This window comes from Mesoplodon densirostris, chromosome 3 (assembly GCF_025265405.1).
Source record: "Mesoplodon densirostris isolate mMesDen1 chromosome 3, mMesDen1 primary haplotype, whole genome shotgun sequence".
NCBI lineage: Eukaryota > Metazoa > Chordata > Mammalia > Artiodactyla > Ziphiidae > Mesoplodon > Mesoplodon densirostris.
The window spans coordinates 151,514,936-151,537,580 of record NC_082663.1 but is presented as its reverse complement, the minus strand read 5'-3'; the positions used below and the strand labels follow the sequence as shown (position 1 = coordinate 151,537,580).

At 61.7% G+C, this 22,645-nt stretch overlaps 1 protein-coding gene across 4 annotated transcripts in view; it reads right to left on the bottom strand.

Moving 5' to 3' along the window:
- CSNK1G2 (casein kinase 1 gamma 2) overlaps nucleotides 1-22,257 on the bottom strand; it is a 29,828-nt gene extending 7,571 nt beyond the window's left edge. For 2 of the 4 annotated variants that reach the window (XM_060094673.1, XM_060094672.1), the window contains exons 1-2: nucleotides 21,980-22,257; nucleotides 4,684-5,116 (exon numbers count right to left, since the gene is read on the bottom strand). In XM_060094673.1, coding sequence (XP_059950656.1) covers nucleotides 4,684-4,867 — 184 coding nt within the window. In that variant the 5' untranslated portion in view covers nucleotides 4,868-5,116; nucleotides 21,980-22,257. The remainder of the gene's footprint in view (nucleotides 1-4,683; nucleotides 5,117-21,979) is intronic. The other 2 variants (XM_060094675.1, XM_060094674.1) reach the window with 1 other exon arrangement.
- Between the last annotated feature and the right edge of the window lie 388 nt (nucleotides 22,258-22,645).

Below are 22,645 nucleotides of genomic sequence, written 5' to 3'. Positions count from 1 at the left end.
ATGACACGGCTCGCTCTGGCTTCCTGCCCAGGCGCGTCCGTCACATGACGGACACACCTGGCCTGTCTCCAGTGTCCGTTACTGAATGCTGCGCACGGGCCTTCCTGCAGGGGTCGGGTCACTTCTCGGGCAGGTTTGCTGGCTTGTGCTGCGCACAGAGCAGAAGTCCTGTCCGGGGCCAACAAGGTGAGGTGCCCTCCACACCCCCCAGCCGCTTGTCCATCTGCTTCTGGGTGGTATCTGTTCAGATCTCTTGCCCAGTTTTAATCGCAGCACCTGTTTTTTTATTACTGACCAAGCTGTTGTCTTCTCCTGCATCCTGGGTACCAGCGCTTTGTCCAATGGTGCTCAGCAAATAGCACCTCCCAGTCTGTGGCTCGCCTACTCGTGCTTTTTTTTAAATTTAATTTTACTTATTTTTGGCTGCTTTGGGTCTTTGTTGCTGTGCGCGGGCTTTCTCTAGCCGTGGCGAGCGGGGGCTACTCTTCGTTGCGGTGCCCGGGCTTCTCATTGCAGTGGCTTCTCTTGTTGCGGAGCTCGGGTTCCAGACACACGGGCTTCAGTAGTTGTGGCTCACAGGCTCACTAGTTGTGGCGCACGGGCTTAGCTGCTCCGCGGCATGTGGGATCTTCCCAGACCAGGGATCGAACCGTGTGCCCTGCATTGGCAGGCAGATTCTTCACCACTGCGCCACCAGGGAAGTCCCCCTACTCGTGCTCTTAACAACATTTTGGGATATTTAAACTTTGATGATGCCTAACTGATCTTTTCTGGTAATTGGTCATCTTATTCTGTGTCTTGGTCAAGAAACCTCCTGTTTTGACCGTGCACGTGGGGAAGCCAAAGTCCTGGAGTCCAGCTGAGTTTAAGGCGAGAGTGTGTGTGCACGCACGTGCATGCGGGCATCTGAAGTCTGGATTTACAGTTTCCCGGGGACCTCGGGTGCTCCAGGCTCTGAGCCTCACCAACAGCCAGCTCAGCTGTAGGTGTGAAAAGTGGGAGAGTCTGCAAGGCCTGACAGAGAATGCCTCCGGGAGGCCATGAGCAGAAGGGAGATGCTGGGGCTGCACAGGGCAGGAAGACGCTGGAGCCTCCACCATCCAGAGCACGGAGGCTGCCCTGAACTCCCCGGACATTTGGCTGAGAACCCGGAAAGCCCACACCCTGGGAGGGGGTGACTCCAGCCCTTGAGTAATGCCTGCTCGCCACCCACCCTATCAAAGCTGAAAAATAGTCCCTGATGGGGTCACGATGAGTCACCAGGATGAAGCACGATCCAGACCTCACGTGTGGCGCCCACATTGTCCAACATACAATAAAACATCACTAGACATGTGAAAAAGGAACAGCACGGCAAGAAGGAAAAACAGCATCAGAGGCACCACAGACACTGCATTTAAAGTAGCTACTGCAAAAGGGAACACGCTCTTACACTGTTGGTGGGAATGTAAATTGGTGCAGCCACTGTGGAGAACAGTATGGAGGCTCCTCAGAAAACTAAAAAGAGAATTACCATATGATCCATCAACCCCACTCCTGGGCATATAGCCAGACAAATCTCTAATCCAAAAAGATACATGAACCCCTGTATTCATTAGCAGCATTATTTACAACAGTCAAGACATGGAAACGACCTAAATGTCCATCAACAAAGGAATGGAGAAAAAAGATGTGGTGTACACACACACACACACACACACACACACACACACACACACACAGTGGAATACTACTCAGCCATTAAAAAAATAATACCATTTGTGGCAACATGGATTGACCTAGAGATTATCATATTAAGTGAAGCAAGTCAGAAAGACAAAGACAAACACCATATGATATCACTTATATGTGGAGTCTATGAAACAGAATCACAGACATACAGGACAGACTAGTGGTTGCCAAGGAGGAGGGGTTGGGGGAGGGATGGAGTGGGGGGTTGGGGTTAGCAGATGTTAGCTAAAATGTCAGCAGATACAACAAGGTCCTACTATATCACACAGAGAACTATATTCAGCATCCTATGATAAACCAATATGAAAAAGAATATTTAAAAAAGAATATATGTATAACTGAATCACTTTGCTGTACAGCAGAAATTAATACAACATTGTAAATCAACTATACCTCAATTTTAAAAAAGCTGGGACTTCCCTGGTGGTCTAGTGGTTAAGAATCTGCCTTCCAGTGCAGGGAATGCGGGTTTGATCCCTGGTCGGGGAACTAAGATCCCACACGCCGCGAGGCAACTAATCCCACACGCCTCAACTAGAGAGCCCATGCACCACAACTACAGAGCCCATGTGCTCTGGAGCCCGCACGCCACAACTAGAGAGAAGCCCAGGTGCCACAACTAGAGAGAAGCTCGTGCACTGCGACAAAGATCCCGCGCACCACAACTAAGACCCAACACAGTCAAAAATAAATAAGTAAAATAAATATACATTTTTAAAAAGCTATTGCAAGTATGTTTGAGGATTTAAGGAAAAGATGGGCAAAATGAACAAGCAGATGGGAAATCTCAACAAAAAAATAAGGGAATCAGGGCTTTCCTGGTGGTGCAGTGGTTGAGCGTCCGCCTGCCGACGCAGGGGACGTGGGTTCGTGCCCTGGTCTGGGAGGATCCCACATGCCGCAGAGCGGCTGGTCCCGTGGGCCATGGCCACTGAGCCTGCGCGTCCGGAGCCTGTGCTCCGCAACGGGAGAGGCCACAACAGTGAGAGGCCCGCGTACCACAAAAAAAAAAAATTAAAAAAAAAAAAAAAAAAGGGAATCAAATGGAAGCGAAAAATACCGTGTATCAAATGAAAAATTCAGTGGATGTATCAAATAATATATTGGACGCTGCAGAAAAAAAAGAAGGGTGAACTTACAATAAGGCAATAAAAACTATCCAGGCTGAAGAAAGAAAAAAGACTGAAAAATAAACTGAGGGGAACCTGAGGGACCTGTGGGACAGCGTCAAACACTCCGAATGTGACTGGAGTATGAGAACGAGAGGAGACTAAACAGAGGCAGAAAGAACATTTGAGGTAATGATGGCCAAGTTTTTCCAAATTTAATAAAAGAGTGTTAACATACATATCCTAGAAGTGCAAATGAACCCAAAACAGGATAAACAGGAAAAAAAACCACACCTAAATTAAGGCCGAATCAAAATCCGAACCCAGAGATGAAAAGAAAATCTCTGAAACAGGAACAAGACAAGACATACTATATACAGGCGAACAGTGGTCAACAGTAGTCATCAAGGAAATGCAAATAAAGTCCACAGTGAGGCACCACTTCACACCCGCTAGCACGCTCCAAATGGAAAAGCCTGACAACTCCAAGTGTTGATGAGGATGTGGGATACTGAGAACCTTCACACGCTGCCCGTGGGAGTTTAAAGTGGTACGACTGCTTTGGAAACCAGCCTGGCGGTTTCTCATAAGCACACGTGACCTAGCACTTTGATGAAAACACTCGTACACGAGACTTGAAGAAGGGTGCTCAGGGCAATTTTATTCACAACACCCCAAATCTGGGCACAGCCAAATGTCCCTCAGCAGGAGAACGCACGAACGAAATGGGGTGCAGTCATACAAATGGACAGAGTAACAAACAGCGACTAACTGCAGGCCCAGAAAACCAGAGGCACTGAGCCGGAGGAGCCTGGCAGGAAAGAACACAGTTGCCCCTCAGCCTCCAGGGGAATGCTTCCAGGAGCCCCAGAGGATACCGAAATCTGCAGCTGCTCCAGCCCCTGACACAAAACTGCACAGCACAACCAACAGAGTCAGCTCCCTGTACCGCGGGTTTCGCATACTGAGGTATGGAGCAACAACCAAACCTTGATTCTTAAAAAGCATTTTAAGCCAAAAGCTGCTACCCCCATAGTCCCCAACACACGCTCCACCATCTGTTTACCCAGACCTGTGCTGTTTAGGCTGCAGCTCCCAATGCCAAGGCCAGAACCCAGGACAGCCATCTGGGTCCCCAAAGCCACAAGGGGCACCCCCAGGCTGTAGGACAGGACTGGGCCGGGGGACGTGAGTGTGCGCGTGCACACACATACGTGCACACGCCAATGGGGCAGCAGGGTTGGGTCACGGGAGCCCCGTCAGGGGAAGCTAAAGAGTCGGCTACCGTGCAGCGCAGGTCGGGCTGGGCACGCGGGGCCCCGCACTCGGGGGAGGGGGCCTGTCTCTCCCACGCCTCCACCCTTCCCATGAGCAGTTTGGGCCCCCACTGCTGACAGTCCACTGGCTCAGAAACCCAGAGCCCAGGGCAGTGAGGACCCGCTGCTGAGCCCCATCCCAGCACCTCTGTCATGGCCAAGGTTCAGGCTCAGGACGGGCCTCTCCTCCCGGCCTCGCAGGCCACTGGGCATGTCAGACACCAGCAACACCAGCCAACAGACAGACACGGACCACTAGACGGGGGCTGGGGGTCACCCACCACTAAGCTCCAACCACTAAGTGCTGTGCAAGAGATGCCCCTGGACCCCCAGCTCTGCGTTGCCAGCCTCCTGAGCTCTGTGGGCCTGGGGCCCCGGCACAACCGCCCCACAGCTGTCGAGGTCCAGGCCTCTGCAGAGCCTCCTCCCGGGACAGGGGACAGAAACCCACACGCGCTTACCTGCGTTCCCAGCCCTTATGACCACCCCCGCCCCCGCGTCCCCGGAAGTGAACGAGTGGGGCTCACCTAGCCGGAGCTCCCCGAAGTTGCCACAGCCTATCTTCTTCCCGACCCGGAAGTTGGGGCCCACCATCAGGACCCCCGAGCTGGTCCCCGAGCTCCGGATGCCGTGGCTGCTCCGGCCGGCGGCCTTGGACATTCTCCGGCCCTCCTCCGACTCCCCTTTCCCTCCTTTCTTGTCAAAATCCATAAGTTTGTGGTACCCTGGCCTCTCCACGGTGACTCTGCTGCCGTGCAAATCCTGGCTCCACGGAGACCTGCGGTCGCGGTGGCTCTTCGGGGCTAGCACCCCATGGCGCCTGGCGGGCTCCTGCTAGTGAGACGCGGGCGCTCGCAAGGGCCCGGCCGCAGCGCTCATCTTGGTGGCCTCCGGGTCACGCATGGGGGGAGGACACATGCTGCTGACGGGTCCCGGGGGCTCAAATCTCGTGGCTCTCGGCTGCAGGAGAAACAGAGGCGCGGGTTAGAAGGCCGCGATGCGCGCGCCCGCCCACCACGCACCCCGGGGCCCAGAGCACAGCCTGGCCAGGGACCCAGGACTGGGCGTTAAGTGGTGGCGGGACCACGTTCTGGAAAGATCTCTGACATGCAGGTGCGACCTGTGACCTTCTGGGGGCAGAGAGGAGGGAGGCTCAGGCCTGCGAGAATTCCACATGCCGCCTGCCGGTCCACCGCAGACTAGAGGATGGCTGTGCTGGGAGAGGAGACGCCTAGTTGAGCAACAGAGGCCCCGGCACTGCTCCTCGGAAGAGGACAGGTGCAGAGCAGAACGTGCCCGAGGCTAGGAGACAGGCCCCTGCCACAGACCTGGGGAGCCTCCGAGCTGCCTCTCCCCCACCCCACCCCTGCCCAATATCCAGGTGACATCAACGTCCCTGGGCCTCGTTACAGGAGCCCGTGACCCTGTGGTCAGGTGGGTGACCGGCTGCTGCTGTGGGAGAGTGAAGGGCAGGAGGGGCTGCAAGGGCCCCGAGTGCGGGCAGATGGGCTGTGAGCCCGACGGCACTGGCCGGACACGTGCGCCCAAGGCGAGTCTGGCCTGGCCTCTCCAGCGGAAAGCTGGGGCTGTGGAGGGAATGGCGGGCACCTGGATAGCCCTCCAGGTTACAGGGAGGGGCTGGCCACCGAGCTGGGGGTGGGGATACACCCCTAAGGTCTGTCTGTGGTGCTGGCTTCTCCCTCCTCCCACCCCCATGTGGACCAGTCACCCTGCAGCTCAGACGGACGGGGCTCTCCCCTGCCAGCTGGCCTAGCCTCTCAAACCACCCCCTCCTCTCAGCGAGGGTCACAGGCCCTCCTACAGGCCCTCGCCTCCTCCTGTCTCCTCTGGCCAATTCTCACGCCAAAGCCACAGGAATCGCTTTAGAAAGAAAACACTAACCTGCTCCTATAACGCCTCCCCATGCTCTCTGCCTGCCCACGCTCCCCTCGGGCCCAGAGCGGCCACTGCGAGGCTCACACCTGTGCTCCCCTCCCCACCAAGCACTCAAGGGCTGACACCTGGTGGAGGCCACGCCCCCTGAACGTCTGCAGGGGTCAGGGGGAGGTGAGGCCAGGTGAAGGCCCTGCCCACGTCTTCACGCCAGGTAGGCGGCCCAGCTGCAGCTCATCCACAGCCCATGAAGGCACCCGGGGGGCCCCCGGCGGGCTGTTGCAGGACCAGCACTGAGGCCCGGTGCCCTGGGGGGGCGATGAGGGAGTCGCCTCCCACCCCCATGGGTGCCCGAGCCCCCAACTGGCTGCCCACATGGCCCCCAGCGTCCCCACCTACCACCGAGGGCCTGATGGACGGAAGGGCCAGCCCGCAACCGTGCGTCACCGACGGCACAGATGCCAAGATCGCAGGCCGAGGACAGGCCCGAATGAGGGGACCTCTGGCCATGCGCCCAGAGGCAGGCCCACAGCCGGCAGGACGGGGTTGGGGGACGCTCACACACGCCAGTCCGTGCTCGGCACCCATGCAGGTCATTGCTGCCCGGGGGGCGTGCAGGGCCGGAGTGGCCAGAGCCCGGGAGCCCAGGAGATGCCCAGACAGGCAGGGGCCCAGGCTTCAGGACAAACCTCACCGTTTAAGTCCGGCAGCTTCCCAACCACATGGACGGTGTGTGTGGACAATCCGACCCCAACAAGAAACGCACGCCCAGCTCCACCGCTGCCTGGGGTTCCCACCAGCCGACACCCCGGCACCGCAGCCGCGCCACCCGAGCAAGGGGCCGGCCCGGGGCCGCGCGCCCACAGCTCCTACCGCCAGCAGCGCGCCCCCGCCCGAGACCAGCGCTGTCCGCGCCTGTGGACGACACACTGGTCGCTGGCCAAGCACTGCCCCTGCTCGGGCGGCCACCCGTCTGTCTCCACCTTCACCGGCTGCGCTCGCAGGAGAGGAACCTGAGCCGAGAGGACGCCACGGGAGCACTGCAGGCCCAAAGGCGGGCAGGGAGGGGCGTGGCCAAGAAGCCGGGCCCACACCCTCGGCGTCTCAGGGCTTCCAACGCCACGGGCCAGGCCGCTCCCCACCTGTAATCAGTTAGTTCCCTGTTGGGGGGCGGGCGGCGGGGACAGCTGTTCACCATCAGGAATTTGGGAGTCGACTGGGAACAGCTGTTACAAACTTACAAGGAAATTACTACATTAACAACAAAGGAAAGAGTGGGACCTCCCGGCTGGTCCAGTGGCTAAGACTCCACGCTCCCTAATGCAGGGGCTCCGGGTTCGATCCCTGGTCAGGGAACTAGATCCCACATGCCGCGCGTCAAGGCCAAAATAAATAAATAAAGTGGACAGTTCAACGGCTCTTACTGAACCACAGTTGCAGAGTTGTGCTACAATCACCTCAAATTCCAGCACATTCCATCACCCCAACAAGAAGCCCCGTCCCCATCAGCAGTCACCTCCTCCCCCTCTCCCCAGCCCCTGACAACCAGGAACCCACTCTCTGTGTCTGTGGATCGGCCTGTTCTGGACGTTTCCCATCAGTGGAATCACACACCGTGGGTCCTTCTGTGTCTGGCTTCTCTCACTGAGCATCGTGTTCTCAGGGTCCGTCCACGAGTGTCAGGGCTTCTGTCCTTCTCGTGGCGGAGTGATGCTGCTATGTGTGGGGGGCACGCTCATCCACGGGAGGACACCTGGGCTGTGCCCACCTTTGGCCTGCGGTGAACCGTGCGGCCAGGGCGTTTGTGTGCAGCCGCCAGGAGGCAAGTGCTGTCTCCTGGCTCGGACCTAGGCTGCAACTGCTGGGTCAGGTGGAGGCTCTAGTTTAATTGCCGGAGGAGCTGCCCCCCTTCCCGAGCCCGCCCATGCCCTCTGCATCCCCCGGCATTGCTGCTGCCCAGCTTTGGGACAGCCGCCCGGGGTGTGGGGGTCCTGCTTCACCTCTGGGCACACGTCGCCCCCAGAGCCCATACCAGCGCCGGACACACGCTCATCTCAGGGGTGCCTGTGGGAAAGGCACCCAGGAGTGGGGGAGGCGTGCATGGGGACCAGGTGGAGCCAGGCTCAGAGCAACCGGACACCTGACCACATGGGAGTCTGTGCACACGACTCACTTTTGGAGCCACCGAGAGGCCAGATGGAGTAGGACCGGGCAGGAAGCAAACACTCCCTGAGATGGGAACCAGCCGGCGTGGGATTCCTGCAGAAAACTGAAGCCACCGCCCCTGGTGCCCAGCCCCCTGCGTCTGCTGTTTCGAGACCTGCACACACACAGCGAGCCCGTGTTCTGTATGCCCTGGGCACCTTGTTCCCAGACCACACGCCTGGACACTCTACCCCCATTCCTCTGAAATCCTCCCGGAGTCCATAGAGAGGGAACACCAAAATCTACAGGCCACCCTGCTGATGGATACTTAAGGGTGGTTTCCAGCCGGATTTTCTTTCCTGTCAGAAAGAAATTAAAAACACATGCCTGGGGACTTCCCTCGTAGCGCAGTGGTTAAGAATCCGCTTGCCAATGCAGGGGACACGGGTTCGAGACCTGGTCCGGGAAGATCCCACATGCCGTGGAACAACTAAGCCCGTGCACCACAACTACTGAGCCTGTGCTCTGGAGCCCGCCACAACTACTGAGCCTGCGTGCCACAACTACTGAAGCCTGTGCGCCTAGAGCCCATGCTCCGCAACAAGAGAAGCCACCGCAGTGAGAAGCCTGCACACCGCAGTGAAGAGTAGCCCCCGCTTGCCGCAGCTAGCCCAATGCAGCCAAAAATGAATTTTTTAAAAACCCCAAAAAAACACCACACGCCTGTGCACACACACGCAGGCACACCAGAGGTGGATGCAAAACCCACGGGAATTTCAAAGATTCAAAGCTGAGCCCTGCGTTCTCCCAGCTCCTCGGCTCCACTCCCCAAGGATGCCCCAGGCACTCCTGCCAGGCACTCCCGCCTGCAAGGATGCGGGGCAGGCGGACGCCAGCAGCAGGCCACCATGGGGCCGTGAGCTCAGGGGGACGCACACACAAGCGGGAGGGGATGAGCGCGGAGGTTCTTAAGGAGCCTCTGAGGGTGGTCTCCACGCAGACGAGGCCAGGAGGGCTGGGCGTGTCTGCGCCAGTGCAGGGCGGGCGCCTCGCCGTCCTGCGTCCCGCCGCCGTGACCCACGCACCGCCGCGGGCAGGGATTCAAGTCTGGGTCCCGCTTTGTGCAAGCAGCTTTTATGGGGCGGGGGACCCCGACACCGCCCAGCCCCACAGCACACACAAGGAACCCCTCCCAGGGCCCCACTCCTCGGTACTCCAAGCCCACCCGCCTGGGAGCCCCTGCCCGGCCACCGGCACCTGGCTCCCTAGCAGGCCTCCTTTCCGGGCCGCAACCCCCGCTTTCAGGCCAGGCGGGACATGCTCTCAGCCCCAGCCCGAGATCCACAGAGGCACGGCCTTCGCCTCCGCCTGGCCTCACGTCCCCGGGTGCAAACCCTTCCGAGCCCACGGAACCTCTGACGGCCACAAAGACACGAGACACGCCCCCTCAGGCTTGTTCAGAAGCACCCCTACCCCCAGGTGCTCACTCCCAGGCCCTGGCTCCCAGCCCCTGCAGGACGCAAGACTCAGGGTCCGGCGACACTCCCCTCGGCAGACCCTTCTCCTCTGCCGCCTCCCAGGATGGCTGGTGTTAGGTGAGCGCTTACTCCGCGCCCAGGGCTCCGGCAGCAGTGGGCTCCCGGCCACAACCCCCAGCAGCAGGCCTGTTCTCTCAGTTACACGGTTAAGCAGGGGGCCCTCCAGCCAGCGCGGAGAGGCACGTTCCCAAGCACACCTGTGGCAGCCGGTGGGCCGAGGGTCCAGGAGGCGCCGTGCAGAGACGGGCGTGACCAGGCACAGCAGGGAAGGAGCCCTGTGTGAGCCGAGAGCCAGGGCACAGCCCACGTCGACAGGGGCTGCGGTGCTAGGTGCACCATGTTGGCCCCCACGCCCCGATGTCCATGGGGCTCCCGGCAGGCAGCCAGGGGCAAAACCAGAGACTCTGGCGTGTGTACTCCCCACCCTGGCCTGCAGCCCACACGCGACGCCAGAGGCCCCACCGCAGCTCACCCGGCCAGGCCCACAGCAGCAGGGCAGGCCTACGCCCCCGCATCCGCCTCCTGACAACAGGCAGGCGTGTGGCCACCGCGGGGAGGCGGAGGAGGAGTCCTAGACCCTGAGCCTCCCAGGGACAGGACGCCAGCCCTGCTCACCCTGCGGACAAGAGCAGCCACCCCCAGCGTGCACGGAGGGGTCGCCCCACCATCCACAGGACGGTTATCCTGGGTCCCCTCCTGGGAGCTGAGGGGGGATGGCAAGAGCGAGTCCCCTGCTGACCTGGGGGGAGCAGGGGTAACAGAGAGTGGACACGGGGCTAAAACCAGAGCCAAATGTTGCCAGGAGCCTGGGAGTCTGCAGGTGCCCCCCGGCACACCTAGGGGACCGGGAGGCAGGTGTGTGTGATGCCAGCCCCGGTGCAAGCGCCGAAGCTAAAACTCATCATGGGTGGGGGTACCCAGTCCTTGACCCGACCCTAAAACAAAGCCAGTCTCGATCCAACCAACATGGCCCTTAGGTCCTCCCAGGGGCACTTGGACTCTTCCCACACACAGGGAAGGCCCTCCAGGGGTGTGGGCTCTGCTCAGGCCCCCATGGCCAACTTAAATTCCACAGGCCCCGCTGAGCCCCGACGACCCCCCTCACCGCCCCAGGCCAGTCCCCAGGCGGCCCCTGGTCTGCCTTCCAGCTCAGGTGAGTTACCTGCCGTGTTCTTTGGGGGGTCCTCCATCTCGTCAGGGCCCGGGCCAGGTCCCCCTTGCAGAGGCCCCAGGAACCCCCTTGTCTGAGCGCCTCCACCCAGTGATGTCACAGTCCCTGGCCGACATCACAGGCACAGCCCTGGCCCAGAGGCAGGGCCAGTCTGGGGCAGAGGTGGGCAGCCTCCCTCCTGGGGGCGGCCCCTCGGAGGCTGCCTGGCTCCACCGCACACGGCAGGCCCTGGTGGGTGCTGCCTGGGAAGTGCCGGGACTCTGGTGGGATCACGGCTGTGGCCCCCTTGAGGCATCTCCGGACACGCGTGTCCCTCCATCAGGCTGAGCCCATTTCCGTCCCACAGGGCCCTGGTGACACATGTAGGGAGGGCCTCCTCCCCAGGGTCACCAGAGCCGGGGTTGGCACCCCAGCAGCCATGAGCACCCCGAGCGTCAGGTCTTGGTGCCTATGCACTGCTCCCCAAGAGGGACCTGGACCCTGGAGACGTGCCAGCCCTGGGGCCGCAGCCTAGAAGCTTGAGGTCACTGCAACGTGGAGTTACAGCACAGAGCTAGGAAGTGGCCCTAGAACAGTGACCACCCCCGGGACGAGGTCGACACCTACAAATGAATTAGGCAGAAATGGGTCACAACACACTGATTTACAGACAATGGAACACAACCCTGAGTAGACGGGAGAGGAAGGGGCACCCCACCTGGCAGAGGCTGCAGGTAACCACCACCAGCAACGCTGGAGCACGCCGAGGCCGCGGCCTGGCGTCACCTTCTTAGCGACCAAGAGGAAAAGTCCGTGTGTGGCACAGGCCAGCCCGCGGCCCCGAGAGGATGAGCAGGGCTGCTGCCCAGACCCTGCGCCCCCTGGAGAAAGGTGTGGAAGGCGGCCAGACTTCACGCTCGGGGGCAGCCGCAGGCTCGGGGTCATGAAGAGCAGGTGTGGGCAGAGATGCACAGCTGCAGCCAAGTTACAGGCGAGCCCAGGAGGACTGGGGAACTGACAGAGCTTTCCTTCAAACCTCTCCACAGACTTGAAACATTCTCACAAGACCCCACAGCCTCAGCCCAGAAGTCACCGGGCGCTTCTGCACAGGGGCGACTCAAGAACCTACTGGAGGAGTGCTCGGCAGTGACCCCCAGACACAGCACCTGGGACGAGCTGAGGTGCTGCGTCGTCCACAATGCTGGGAACGGGTGGGCCCGGGCCACAGGGCCACGGGCTCACTGGACTGTTCTCCCTACATCTGGGCACGTTTAAAAGTCTCCCGACAGAGAGCTAAAAGGAGAACAGGAGGGGGTCGGGGAGGGCGGGGAGGGACACAGAAGGAGTCAGATCACGGGGACGGCGGGCGTCCAAACCCCACATGATGCCAGGTGGAACACAAGACAACTGGAGGCGCAGAGACAGGGCCGGACTGGCCGCACGGGCACAACTGACCGTACTGCCCCAGCACACGGGCCACCCATTAACAGAAGGCAAACACACAGAAGTGCGCTCGGTGGCACCGGGCACATGCCAGGAGCTCAGCATCGCCGGGGCTGCCACACACTGCCCTGGACGAGCAGGTCTGGAACCTTCCATCACCGCGGAGGCTGGCCTCTCCCTGGAGCCCCTCCGCCGAGGCCTTGTCCACACCTTCGCAGTAAGCTAGCCGCCCATGGAGGGGGCAGCAGCATCCCAGCCCACATGACGGGCCCTGCGTGACCCCTCGTCCTGGGCGCTCAGGTCAGCAGCCCCGCATCGGTCCCAGGAGTGGGCTGAGCTGTGTCCCTGAAAGACACGTCCCACCCGTGGAGTCTGGGACTGTGACCTTATTTGCAAATGAGGGTGGGCCTGAAGCTGTGACGGGTGCCCTGTGAGGAGAGGACACAGAGACAGGGAGACAGCCATGCCCCCCACCCCAGGAGAGCAGGCGACACGGGCACAGCCTGGGGGCCTGGGGCAGAGAGGATGTGGGGCAGAGAGGACGTGGGGCAGCATGGACTCTGGCTAAGGACGACGTACGAACACAGGCCCATCAGCTGGGACACGGGCGGTGCCAAGGGGCTGGTCGTGGGCACACGGGGACCCTCTGAACTGATTCACAGCCTCTCTGTAAATCTAAAACTGTTCTAAAACAAAGTCTATCTAGGGACGTCCCTGGTGGTCCAGTGGGTAAGAGTCCGCCTTCCGATGCAGGGGACACGGGTTCGATCCCTGGTTGGGGAACTAAGATCCCACGTGCCGCGGGGCAACTAAGCCTGCCCACCACAACTACTGAGCCCACACGCTCTGGAGCCCATGTGCCACAACTAAGAGAGAAGCCCGCGCCACAAGGAAAGATCCCGCATGCCACAACTAAGGCCCAACGCAGCCAAAATAAATAAATAAATAACTTTAAAAAAATAAAGTCTATTTAAAAAACAACCTCCACCTCCTCTAGCAGCTCCCCCAGTACCCACTCCAGTCCTCACTCCAATGTCACCCCCCCCCGGCCCCTCGAAGAGCATCACGGCGCTCACCGCCATCGACAGCAGCCCGTCCACCCAACGTGCTTGCCAGGGACACAGCAGGTCCCAGGGTGGAACATGGCAGCTACTCGCTGAAAGGGGTCCGAGAGCACAAGGAGCAGAGCAGGGAGGAAACGCGAAGGCCTCTGCGGGCCAGAGCGTGGGGTGGGGACACATGCGCCGATGGAAACGATGGAAACCTGGGCGTCAGGGCCCGCAGAAGTGGCCTCCGCGCTCCCACGGCAAGGAAGCCAGACTGCAGCCCAGGGGCTCCTCTGTGCCTTCCCTGCCCCAGCCAGCACGTGCAAACTTTCCTGAGCTCAGGAGCAGGGGGGCAAGGGGTGGGGAAGAGGGTTCTCAGCACAGAGCCTCACGCGGAGCCCCGGCTGGGAGCGGAAGCGGGGTTGCGGGGGGTGGGGGGGAACACGCAGACGCAGGGGCCGGAGAGACACACGAGGGAGGACATTAAGGGGCCCCCAGAGCACCTGCAAACTCGCCAGAAAACCACACCCACAAGCCCACCCGGCCAGCCCCCCACCAGGTGAGGCATCAGGGACAAAGACCCGGCCCCTCCCCTCAGGGCCGGGGGCATCACGAGGCAGCTGCCTCTGGGAAGGAGGCCCAGCGCCTGCCCAATGGGCCGGGCTCCTGCATCCAGGCTGGAGCCTCTGCGGTCCTCCCTCCCCACCCACCCCTACCCGGACCGGGTGCACAGGGAGCTTGCCTGAGGCCCACAGGGCTTCGTTTCTCGTGGCGCAGCCTGAGATGGTCTCTCTCCCCCACACGAAGGAAACCCGCAGCCAATCCCGAGGGGGGTCGTCCACAGCGTGTGGCTGGCCCCGCTTGCAAACACGCCCATGTTGCTCAGCGGTCTGGAAGGATCTCACCGACGCGTGGCTGGTGCCCACCTCCTAGATCCTGAGCGAGTTCTCAAGACATCCCCACGCTTCGTCCCAACGGCCATTCTCCTCAACGTGCGTGTGGCTTTTGCTACTGAAAACACCAAAGAGAGGACAGTGGTTTTGTGGTATCACAATTGGGGGGGCCACCTGGCCCTGTGGGGCCTGCCGGTCACTCCAGGCACCAGACAAGCCTGCTCAGAGGAGAGCAGCTGAGGGCGCCAGGACCGAGGTCCACGGGCCAGCCCGCTGTCTGTGATGTCAAAGGGCAGGACCAGCCACAGCGCCCACATGCTCCAAAGGGCTGGCATTCTGGAAAGTGCAGGGCAGTGGGAGCACGGTCTTCCAAAAACCGGCCAGGGTTCCCAGGCTCTGAGGAGACAGACACCACCACAAAGGACAGACCCCAACCCAGGACAGGAGAGATGCTGGGAGAGGCCAGGACACAGAACCTGGAGAGGAAGTTGGTGGGGACGTGGACAAACGGGACCCTCACCCACGGCGGGTGGGGCAGAAGGTGGTGCAGCCGCCATGGAAAACAAGCAGCGGTTTCTCAAAAGTTAAACATGCAGTCACCACTCAACCTACTCTGTGTCCACCTGGGGCAACTGAGAACACGTCCACGCAGACCTGTGTCCACACATCCACAGCAGCATGACTCATGATGGCCAAGAGGTACACACGACCCACATGTCCATCAACTGAGGAGTGAATAAATAATGTGGTCCCTCCACACACAGGAATGTCACTCAGCCATGAAAAGGGGTGAAGCCCTGACACTCGCTACCACGTGGATGGACCCTGAGAACACAATGCTCAGTGAGAGAAGCCAGATACAGAAGGCCACACAGGGTGTGATTCCACTGATGGGAAACGTCCAGAACAGGCAGATCCACAGACACAGAGAGTGGTGAGTGGTTGTCACGGGCTGGGGAGTGACTGCTCATGGGGACATGGTTCTTTTTGGGGTGATGGAATGTTCTGGAGATGATTTTAGTGACGGCTGCACAACTTGTGAATACACTAAAACCACCGAGGTGTACTCGCCAGCGAACTTCATGGTCTGGGGAGTCGTACCTCAGCTAAAACCAGGGGCGTGTGTAGCATCTCCACAAAGCTGTCTGGAGGGGCACAGGGCGTGGGGCTTGGCAGGCAGCCCAGAGAACAGGGCTTGTCCAGCGCAGATCAAAGTCCGACGCACCTGCAGCTGCCAGAGCCACGCCTCCCACTCCCACCAGTTGAAGCAGCTTCTATGACAGACACGCAATAAATCCTTCAGAGGAATCAAGGGGTTCGTGCCCACAGGAAGTAAGAGACGCAGACACCAGCGAGAAGGTGGGGAGAGGAGGAAGGGCTGACTCACAGCCTCGGTGCTTCCCAGAAGCCCTGGACAAGGCCCCAGGGGCGCAGAGGTATCCCCACGATGGCCCAGGACGGGCTCACGCTCACCCTGGCACCCTCGGGAGCTCCCTTCTCACCCCAGAACTGCCCCGCTGGCCTCTGGCCCCGCTCAGCGAGCAAGCAGCACCCTGACTTTGGTCCCCCAGATCGGCCGCGAGCTGGAGCAGCCTCCACTGCCCAGAGCCTGCATCAGAGTCACGAGATGCCCAGCCCACCCCCAGATGCGGAGGCCGGGGCGGGGCCTGCAGCCGCCTGGGAGCACCACCGCCTCATCACGAAGGTTCCCCTCCACACCTCACAGGCCGGCCACCGGCCCCAACCCACTGAGGCCAACACAGCCCTGAGCCCCAGATGGTAGGCTGCCACCAGCCCGGGGTGGCCAGACGTAGATAAAAACACAGGGCACCCAGCCAACACGGAAACTTAGATGAGCAACTAATAAGTCCTACTACAAGTATGTCCAACGCGCTATTTGAGGCCTATTTATACTAAGCAATTTTCGGTGGTTTGTCTGAAACTAAAATTTCACTGGGCGCCCCACACTTTTATCAGCTACATGTGGCCATGCCTGACAGCAGTGCAGACAGCCTCCGGCAGGACTCACATTCCCAAAGGCACTGAGGTTTTCTACTCAAGTCCGTGTATTTGTTGAAATCAAGCGTTTCCAATGAAAACGTAGCTTCCAAATGGTGATGAGCCACGAGTATGGATATATACCCAAATAGGAAGGACATAAACCGCCTCAACGGGTAACTTCTCGTACCAATTAACGTTTCAATGATCATACCTCAGAAAACGAAATTAAATGACATAAACGGAGCGTCACGTGTTGCTTTCTACTTTTCAACCAGGTACCGGCACACTGTCCACCATCCACACGGCTTACATCCTGTCTGTGTTGCAGACCGGGGCTGGGGACCCTGATAGATACCTGGGCCTCCAAAATACTCCGCACCGCCTGCAAGCTGGGTACTGTCATGACCATTTCAGACGGCGAAGCCTAGGCTGGGGTGTGAGAGGCGCCGGGCACGCCCTGCAGCCTGCCTGGGCGAGGGGCACTACCCAGGGGTGCGCGGGGACTGGCCAGGCTGGAGCCCCAGCTTTGGAGGGAAGGCAGTGGAGCGTCCAGGGGAGACGGTCTCCTGATTGGCTCTGCCCCCTTCATCTGGCCACAGAGGAAGCCCCAACTCCCCAGGCAGCAGCCTGGAGGCAGGGGGCGAAACCAGGAGGGAGCATGAGGGTCACCCTCGGACGAGCAGCAGGGCGGTCCGAGGTGAGGGGGCAGACACTGCCCCATGGGGGGACCTTGGCCGGCGACCACATCCAGTCCACATGAGCCGCATCCCTCCGGGCCTCCCCTCTGCTGGTCCCCTCCCCACCTGCTTCCACAGACTTCCAGCTCCTGGGGGCAACGGTGGGCCTGTGGAGGCCCAGAGACGCACTCAGGGAGCACCTGAAACGGGCACCCACCGGGCCCTCAGAGGCAGCTCACCGCAGGCTGCGGGGTGCAGGAAATACCCAGCTGGGGCGCTCGCCGGGCTGATCCTGCCACCCTAACACCAGGCAGCGCCTGGGATGTTTGCAGCTGTCACGATGGGGCTGCCCTAGAGAATGACCCGGCCCCGACGCCCACAGTGCTGAGAGGAAAGACCTGGTTCTAGAAAGAGTCCCTCACGCAGGTTCCCACTAGACCCACGGCCGCAGCTTCAGGAAACAAGCAGCTCATGACTGAGGGCCGGCAGTCCGAGGGAGGGCCCAGGCCAGGGCGGGAGCTCCCCAAACTGCCCCCGTGCAGGCGTGAGAGCAAAGGTGAAGGTGGGGCTCTGGTGGGGCGACAGGCGCACAGGGTGGCACGGGGGGTCCTGGGAGCTATCGGCACTGACCTGGGCCCTCCCGGCCCGCTCGGGTTAAGCTACACGAGCGGCTGGCTTCAAGGCCAGCCCGTCCATGTGGGTGATCCCTGAGACGGTGCGGCCTGGCACACAGCACGGTCAAGTTTCTGTAAAGACACCAGTCTCCCAGCGTGGCCCCCTGAAATGACACCCAAGGCCTGTTCTAGAAGCAACGAGGAAGGGAGCCTGCACGTGTCCCCAGGCACCTCCCCCAACCTCAGCCCTCGTCACCCCACCGTCCCCCAACAAAAGTCCCTGGTTTTTCTGGAATTCTCTGCCTGGGATTCTTAATCTCAGCCTACTCCCCAGCCAGCTGCCCCACAGTCCTGGCTGGGTCACCCACTGGGCGCCCAGCAGAGCTCTGCCACGTGCCCACCAGCCAAGCCCTGGAACCACAGTGAGCAGAGCCCCCCATGACGGGCGCGGCCACGAGGGAGCACCGCAAACACTCACCAAGGCCCCACAGTGAGCGACGTTGCCCTACAACCCTACGTCCGGCAGGGGGCCGGCGGGGGAGCGGCCTGGCCCCAACACCAGGCAGGGCTGTCCCCTGATTCAAGAGGGCAGAGGGCCTTCCCTGGTAGCGCAGTGGTTGAGAGTCTGCCTGCTGATGTAGGGGACACGGGTTCGTGCCCAGGTCCGGGAGGATCCCACATGCCGCGGAGCAGCTGGGCCCGTGAGCCGTGGCCGCTGAGCCTGTGCGTCCAGAGCCTGTGCTCCGCAACGGGAGAGGCCACAGCAATGAGAGGCCCGCGTACCGCAAAAAAAAAAAAAAGAGGGCGGAAGTTCCACTTTTGGCTGCCTTAGCTCTTCGTTGCAGTGCACGGGCTTCTCGCTGCGGTGGCTTCTCTTTGTTGCAGAGCACGGGCTCTAGGCTCGCGGGCTTCAGTAGTTGTGGTGCACGCGCTTCAGTAGTTGTGGCACGCAGGCTCTAGAGCGCGGGCTCAGTAGTTGTGGCACATGGGCTCAGTTGCTCTGCGGCATGTGGGATCTTCCCGGACCAGGGCTCGAACCCGTGTCCCCTGCATTGGCAGGTGGATTCTTAACCACTGCGCCACCAGGGAAGTCCCCAAGAACAACTTTTTAAGACTGAGGTGCATCACGGACCGACGTAAAATTGTAACACATACCGTATATCTATTTCTACCTTTAAATAGCAATCCTACCATGAGCCAGGATGACCCGGGACCAGATCCAGCACCTGGGTGCCCCTGCCCGCCACCAGCAGGAGAGGCTCCGAGCAGCGGGAGGATGGTGGGCAGCTCTCCGTTCTCCAAAGGGCGAGCTGCTGGCGGGGGCACTGGGGGAGAGCAGTCCCGCACCAAGGGTGCTCAGGCACCGCGACACTTGCACTTGCTGGGACCTCCTGGCGCCCTGCACGCACTCTGCACAGGCTCTGCAGGCTGGGTCTCCACAGTGAGGGGAGGGGCTCGCCCTCTGGAATTTAAGCACAGTAGTCTGTCCCCAGCAACCTGGCTTCTGCCACTCACTGAAAGGGGCTTATAGGAAGGGCTGCGTGACAGCAGGGCGGGCCCACATCCGTGGACCGTGCCGGGTACCAGGGGACGCACGGGGTTCGGAGAAGGAGGTGCTGCTACCAGCCACTCTCCCGGAGAGTCCCACCGACCCTCTGCATGGAGCCCCGCACTACAAAGGTGGGCGTGGGCTCAGCCTGGACAGGAGGGAGGGGCTGAGGCCAGGAGAGGAGATGGGTACTCGCAGCCCCTGTGGGCCAGAGGAGCCCAGGGAACCGGTCCTCCCGCCACCAGCCTCCTGCGCAGGCCACAGCCAGCGGGCACAGAGGTTCCCAAGGAGCACAGGTCTTCCTACTGGAGCTCACTCAGGCCTCACCTCCTCATCTGCAGGACGGGCACTTGGGCCATCGCCCAGCACAGGCCCCCCAAAGCTCCCAAATGGGGACGGGCAGACACGGAGCTGCCTGAGGTAGGGCCTTCCGCGACCCCAAGCAGCATGCACCACCCATGCTGACCCACCCAACGCCCCTGGCCATGACACCACGCTGCCAGCTCCCTCCCCAGCCTGCAGTCTGGTAAGGCCTCCCAGTAAGGCCTCTGCGGGGAGGTGGGAGGGCAGCAACCCAAACCCACAACAACCATGAGGAGAAACCCTGCTGCTCTGAGGTGGCCGGGGCAGCACTGGAACAAGGAGTTCCTGGTGCCCCAGGATGTCCAGGGGACGTGCTACTTCCCCAGGTACAACCTTGCGGGGACTGGGCCCACACTGAGTGCTCACTCAGACCCACCGGGACACAGGTTGCCCCTGCAGCTGTCCAGAACGCCTCTTGGCTGGCTGGCTTCCCCAGAGCTGGGACGAACAGATAGAAAGCTTTCAGTGTTAAAAAAAAAAAAAAAAAAAACCTCACCTACTTCCTCTTGCAATCCAGAGGTAATTACTATGTAGCTTAAAAGAGGAGGTTAAGATGGAACCAGCAGCAGCAGTTCAGAGGAGTCTGTGTACACAGGGCTCTGCTGTCACATCTCTGAGCCAGGGAATGAGACGCCTGTCCCCAACCCGCTTCAGAAAAATTAGAGGAACTCGAAATCAGACCAGAAGACCCAACTGGCAACTGCACACAGAAAAACCAGAGCCAGGCTGGACGACCACTGCAGACCCCGGGGTTTGGCCCACCCCTAGGGTGGGGGTCCAGCCAGCTCCTTCCCGACCTCCCTCCCTCCACGGCCAAATGCAGCAGACACAACTGGCCCCCCAGCCTGGGAGCTGCCCCCCACCAGCTGGACCCCCGGCCCACACCCACCACCCCCAAGTGGCCCTCCCATTCCACTCCTCAGAGGCAGGGCCATAGACACCACCGCAGCAGGGGAACTGAACACCTGGGGCCCTGGAGACAGTGAGGCGGGCCTCACAGTCCAGGCCTGTGTGCGCTCCTGGGGGTGCTACAGTCAACCCCCCAACCCACCTGGCCACGTGCCTGTACAGCCACAACTTGGTGGAGACGCAGCAGATAAAAACAAACTCCTGGCGAGGACCACAAACTTCCCCCTTTCAAACCAGCTGCCCAGCTCAGCCTGTTCTCAAGGGCAGCCTCCGCCCCCTTCCAATCAGAGCCATCCCCCAGCCCCTGGTCTTGCCCCCAGATCAGAGCCTTTGTGCTCTTCCACTGATCTCTCACATCCCTGAGCCACAGGAGCCCGTGGGGGCCCGGAAACGCCAACTGAGCCTGTCCGTGTCCCCTGGGGCAGGGACGGGGGGGCCCCCAGAAGCCCCTCGGGGATAGATGTGTGAACAAGCCCGGAGTCCCAGATGCTGGCCGGGCCAGGGTCCCCCTGTGGAAGGGGCTGGGGAGAGAATGCTAGGCTCCACCTACGTGCACAGAGCTCTCCAGGCCGTTTCCTGAAAACAATGCCATCCGGAGGCCAAGGGACTACCCCAGCTGCCCAAAGCCTGCCCAGGACGACGCCTCGGACGTCACAGCAGGGCTCTCAGGCCCCCAGCCCGATAGTGAACACTTCCCCTGAGAAAACTAGGGCAGAGAAAACAGGGGAAGCACAGGGCAGGGAGGGGATAAGTGTGGCTGCTGGGCACGCAGACACCGCACCCCCCTCCCTGATCTGAAGTGTTTCCGGAAAACAAAGCCGGTGGCGAGGGCGGAAGGGGGAGGCGCAGCCAGGCGAGAGCCTGGAGTTCCTGAGCAGCCCACAACAGGTCCCCCAGACCAGACCCCTACTGCTGCTCCCCTTCCCTGCTCCCAGCTCCCCGCTAAAACCTGCAGGGCTACAGAGGGGCGAGTGTATGCGCCAGCGTTGGGAGGAGCGATGGGCCCAGTAGAGAGAGCTGGAGGGGTGGGAGGACGCGGGGAGCGGACCGTGGGCTTGAGCGCTGGGGTGTGATGAAGCGGGGAGGTGGGGTGGGGCTGAGGGACAGTGGGGGACACTGAGGTCTGGAGTCAGGGAACAGTAGGGTCTGGAGTGAGGAATCGGGAGGGACAATGAGGTCTGCAGTATGGGGATTAGTGGGGGTGAGAGGTGACAGGGCCTGAGTTCGGGGGTCGCTGGCAGCGGCAAGATCAGGGGTGCAGGGGAGAAGTGCTGAGCGGTTGGGGTCTAGAGTGTGGGGGTCAGTGAGCTGGAGAGGCAGGGGGGTCGCAGTGCAGGGGTCAGTGGGGAAGCAGAGTCGGGAGTGCAGCGGTCCACAGGAAAGGGTCAGGACTGTGGGGTCCGCGGGGTGCGGGACGCGGGGTGCGGGACACGGGGTGCAGGGGTCTGCGGGGGTCCGAAGTGCGGGTGTAGGGGCTGCGGGGTGCCGGATCTGGGAGGTCCTCGGCATATAAGGGCGGCGGGGTCCGGGGGTCCGCGGGGGTGGGGCCGCAGGGCCGGGGCGCGTGGCCGCGGCCGCCGACAAGGGCGTCCGCGTCGTTACCTGACGGCCTCCGCCGTGGCCGTGGCTGTGGCCCCGCGGCCGGACGGCCGGGCTGGGCGGCTCGGGCTCCCTCAGCAGCGCGGCGCGGGCCCCCGCTCCGGACCCCGTTCGCGCTCTGGCTCCGGTTCCGGCGCCCGCTCGGGCCCCCGCTCCCGCGCCGCTGCCGCCGCCGGCCTCCGCATGTTGGGCGCGGGCTGTACCCGCCGCGCGGGCGCCCGGCTCGCCCCTGTCTCTCAGCGTCGCTCGCGGCCCGCGTTTACGCCGCCAGCGTCGCGGGGGAGGGCCCGGCGCCCACTGCGCAGCGGCCGGCGGCCATGGGCGCGCGCGTGACGTCACCGCGCGGGGCGGGGCCCGGCGGCGCGCCCGCCGCTTCGCGGCAGCGGGTGGAGCCGCGCGACGACCGCCGCGCTTTGCGGCCGCTCCAGCGGGGCCGGGCCGCAGCCCGCGGGACCACTGGAGGCGCGCGGCCGCGAGGGCGCGCACGGGCCGGGGGAAGGAACCGGGCCCCACCCACCCTCCCGGGAGGTGGGGCTCCCGCCGCCGGCCCTGGCCCGCCCTGCCGTTGCCATGGCGACGCGTGGCCGGTCGCCCGGACACCGCCCCACCGCACTTCTGTGACGTCAACGTCTCGCCACTTGGCGTCACGGCGGGGCGCTGCCGTGGGGC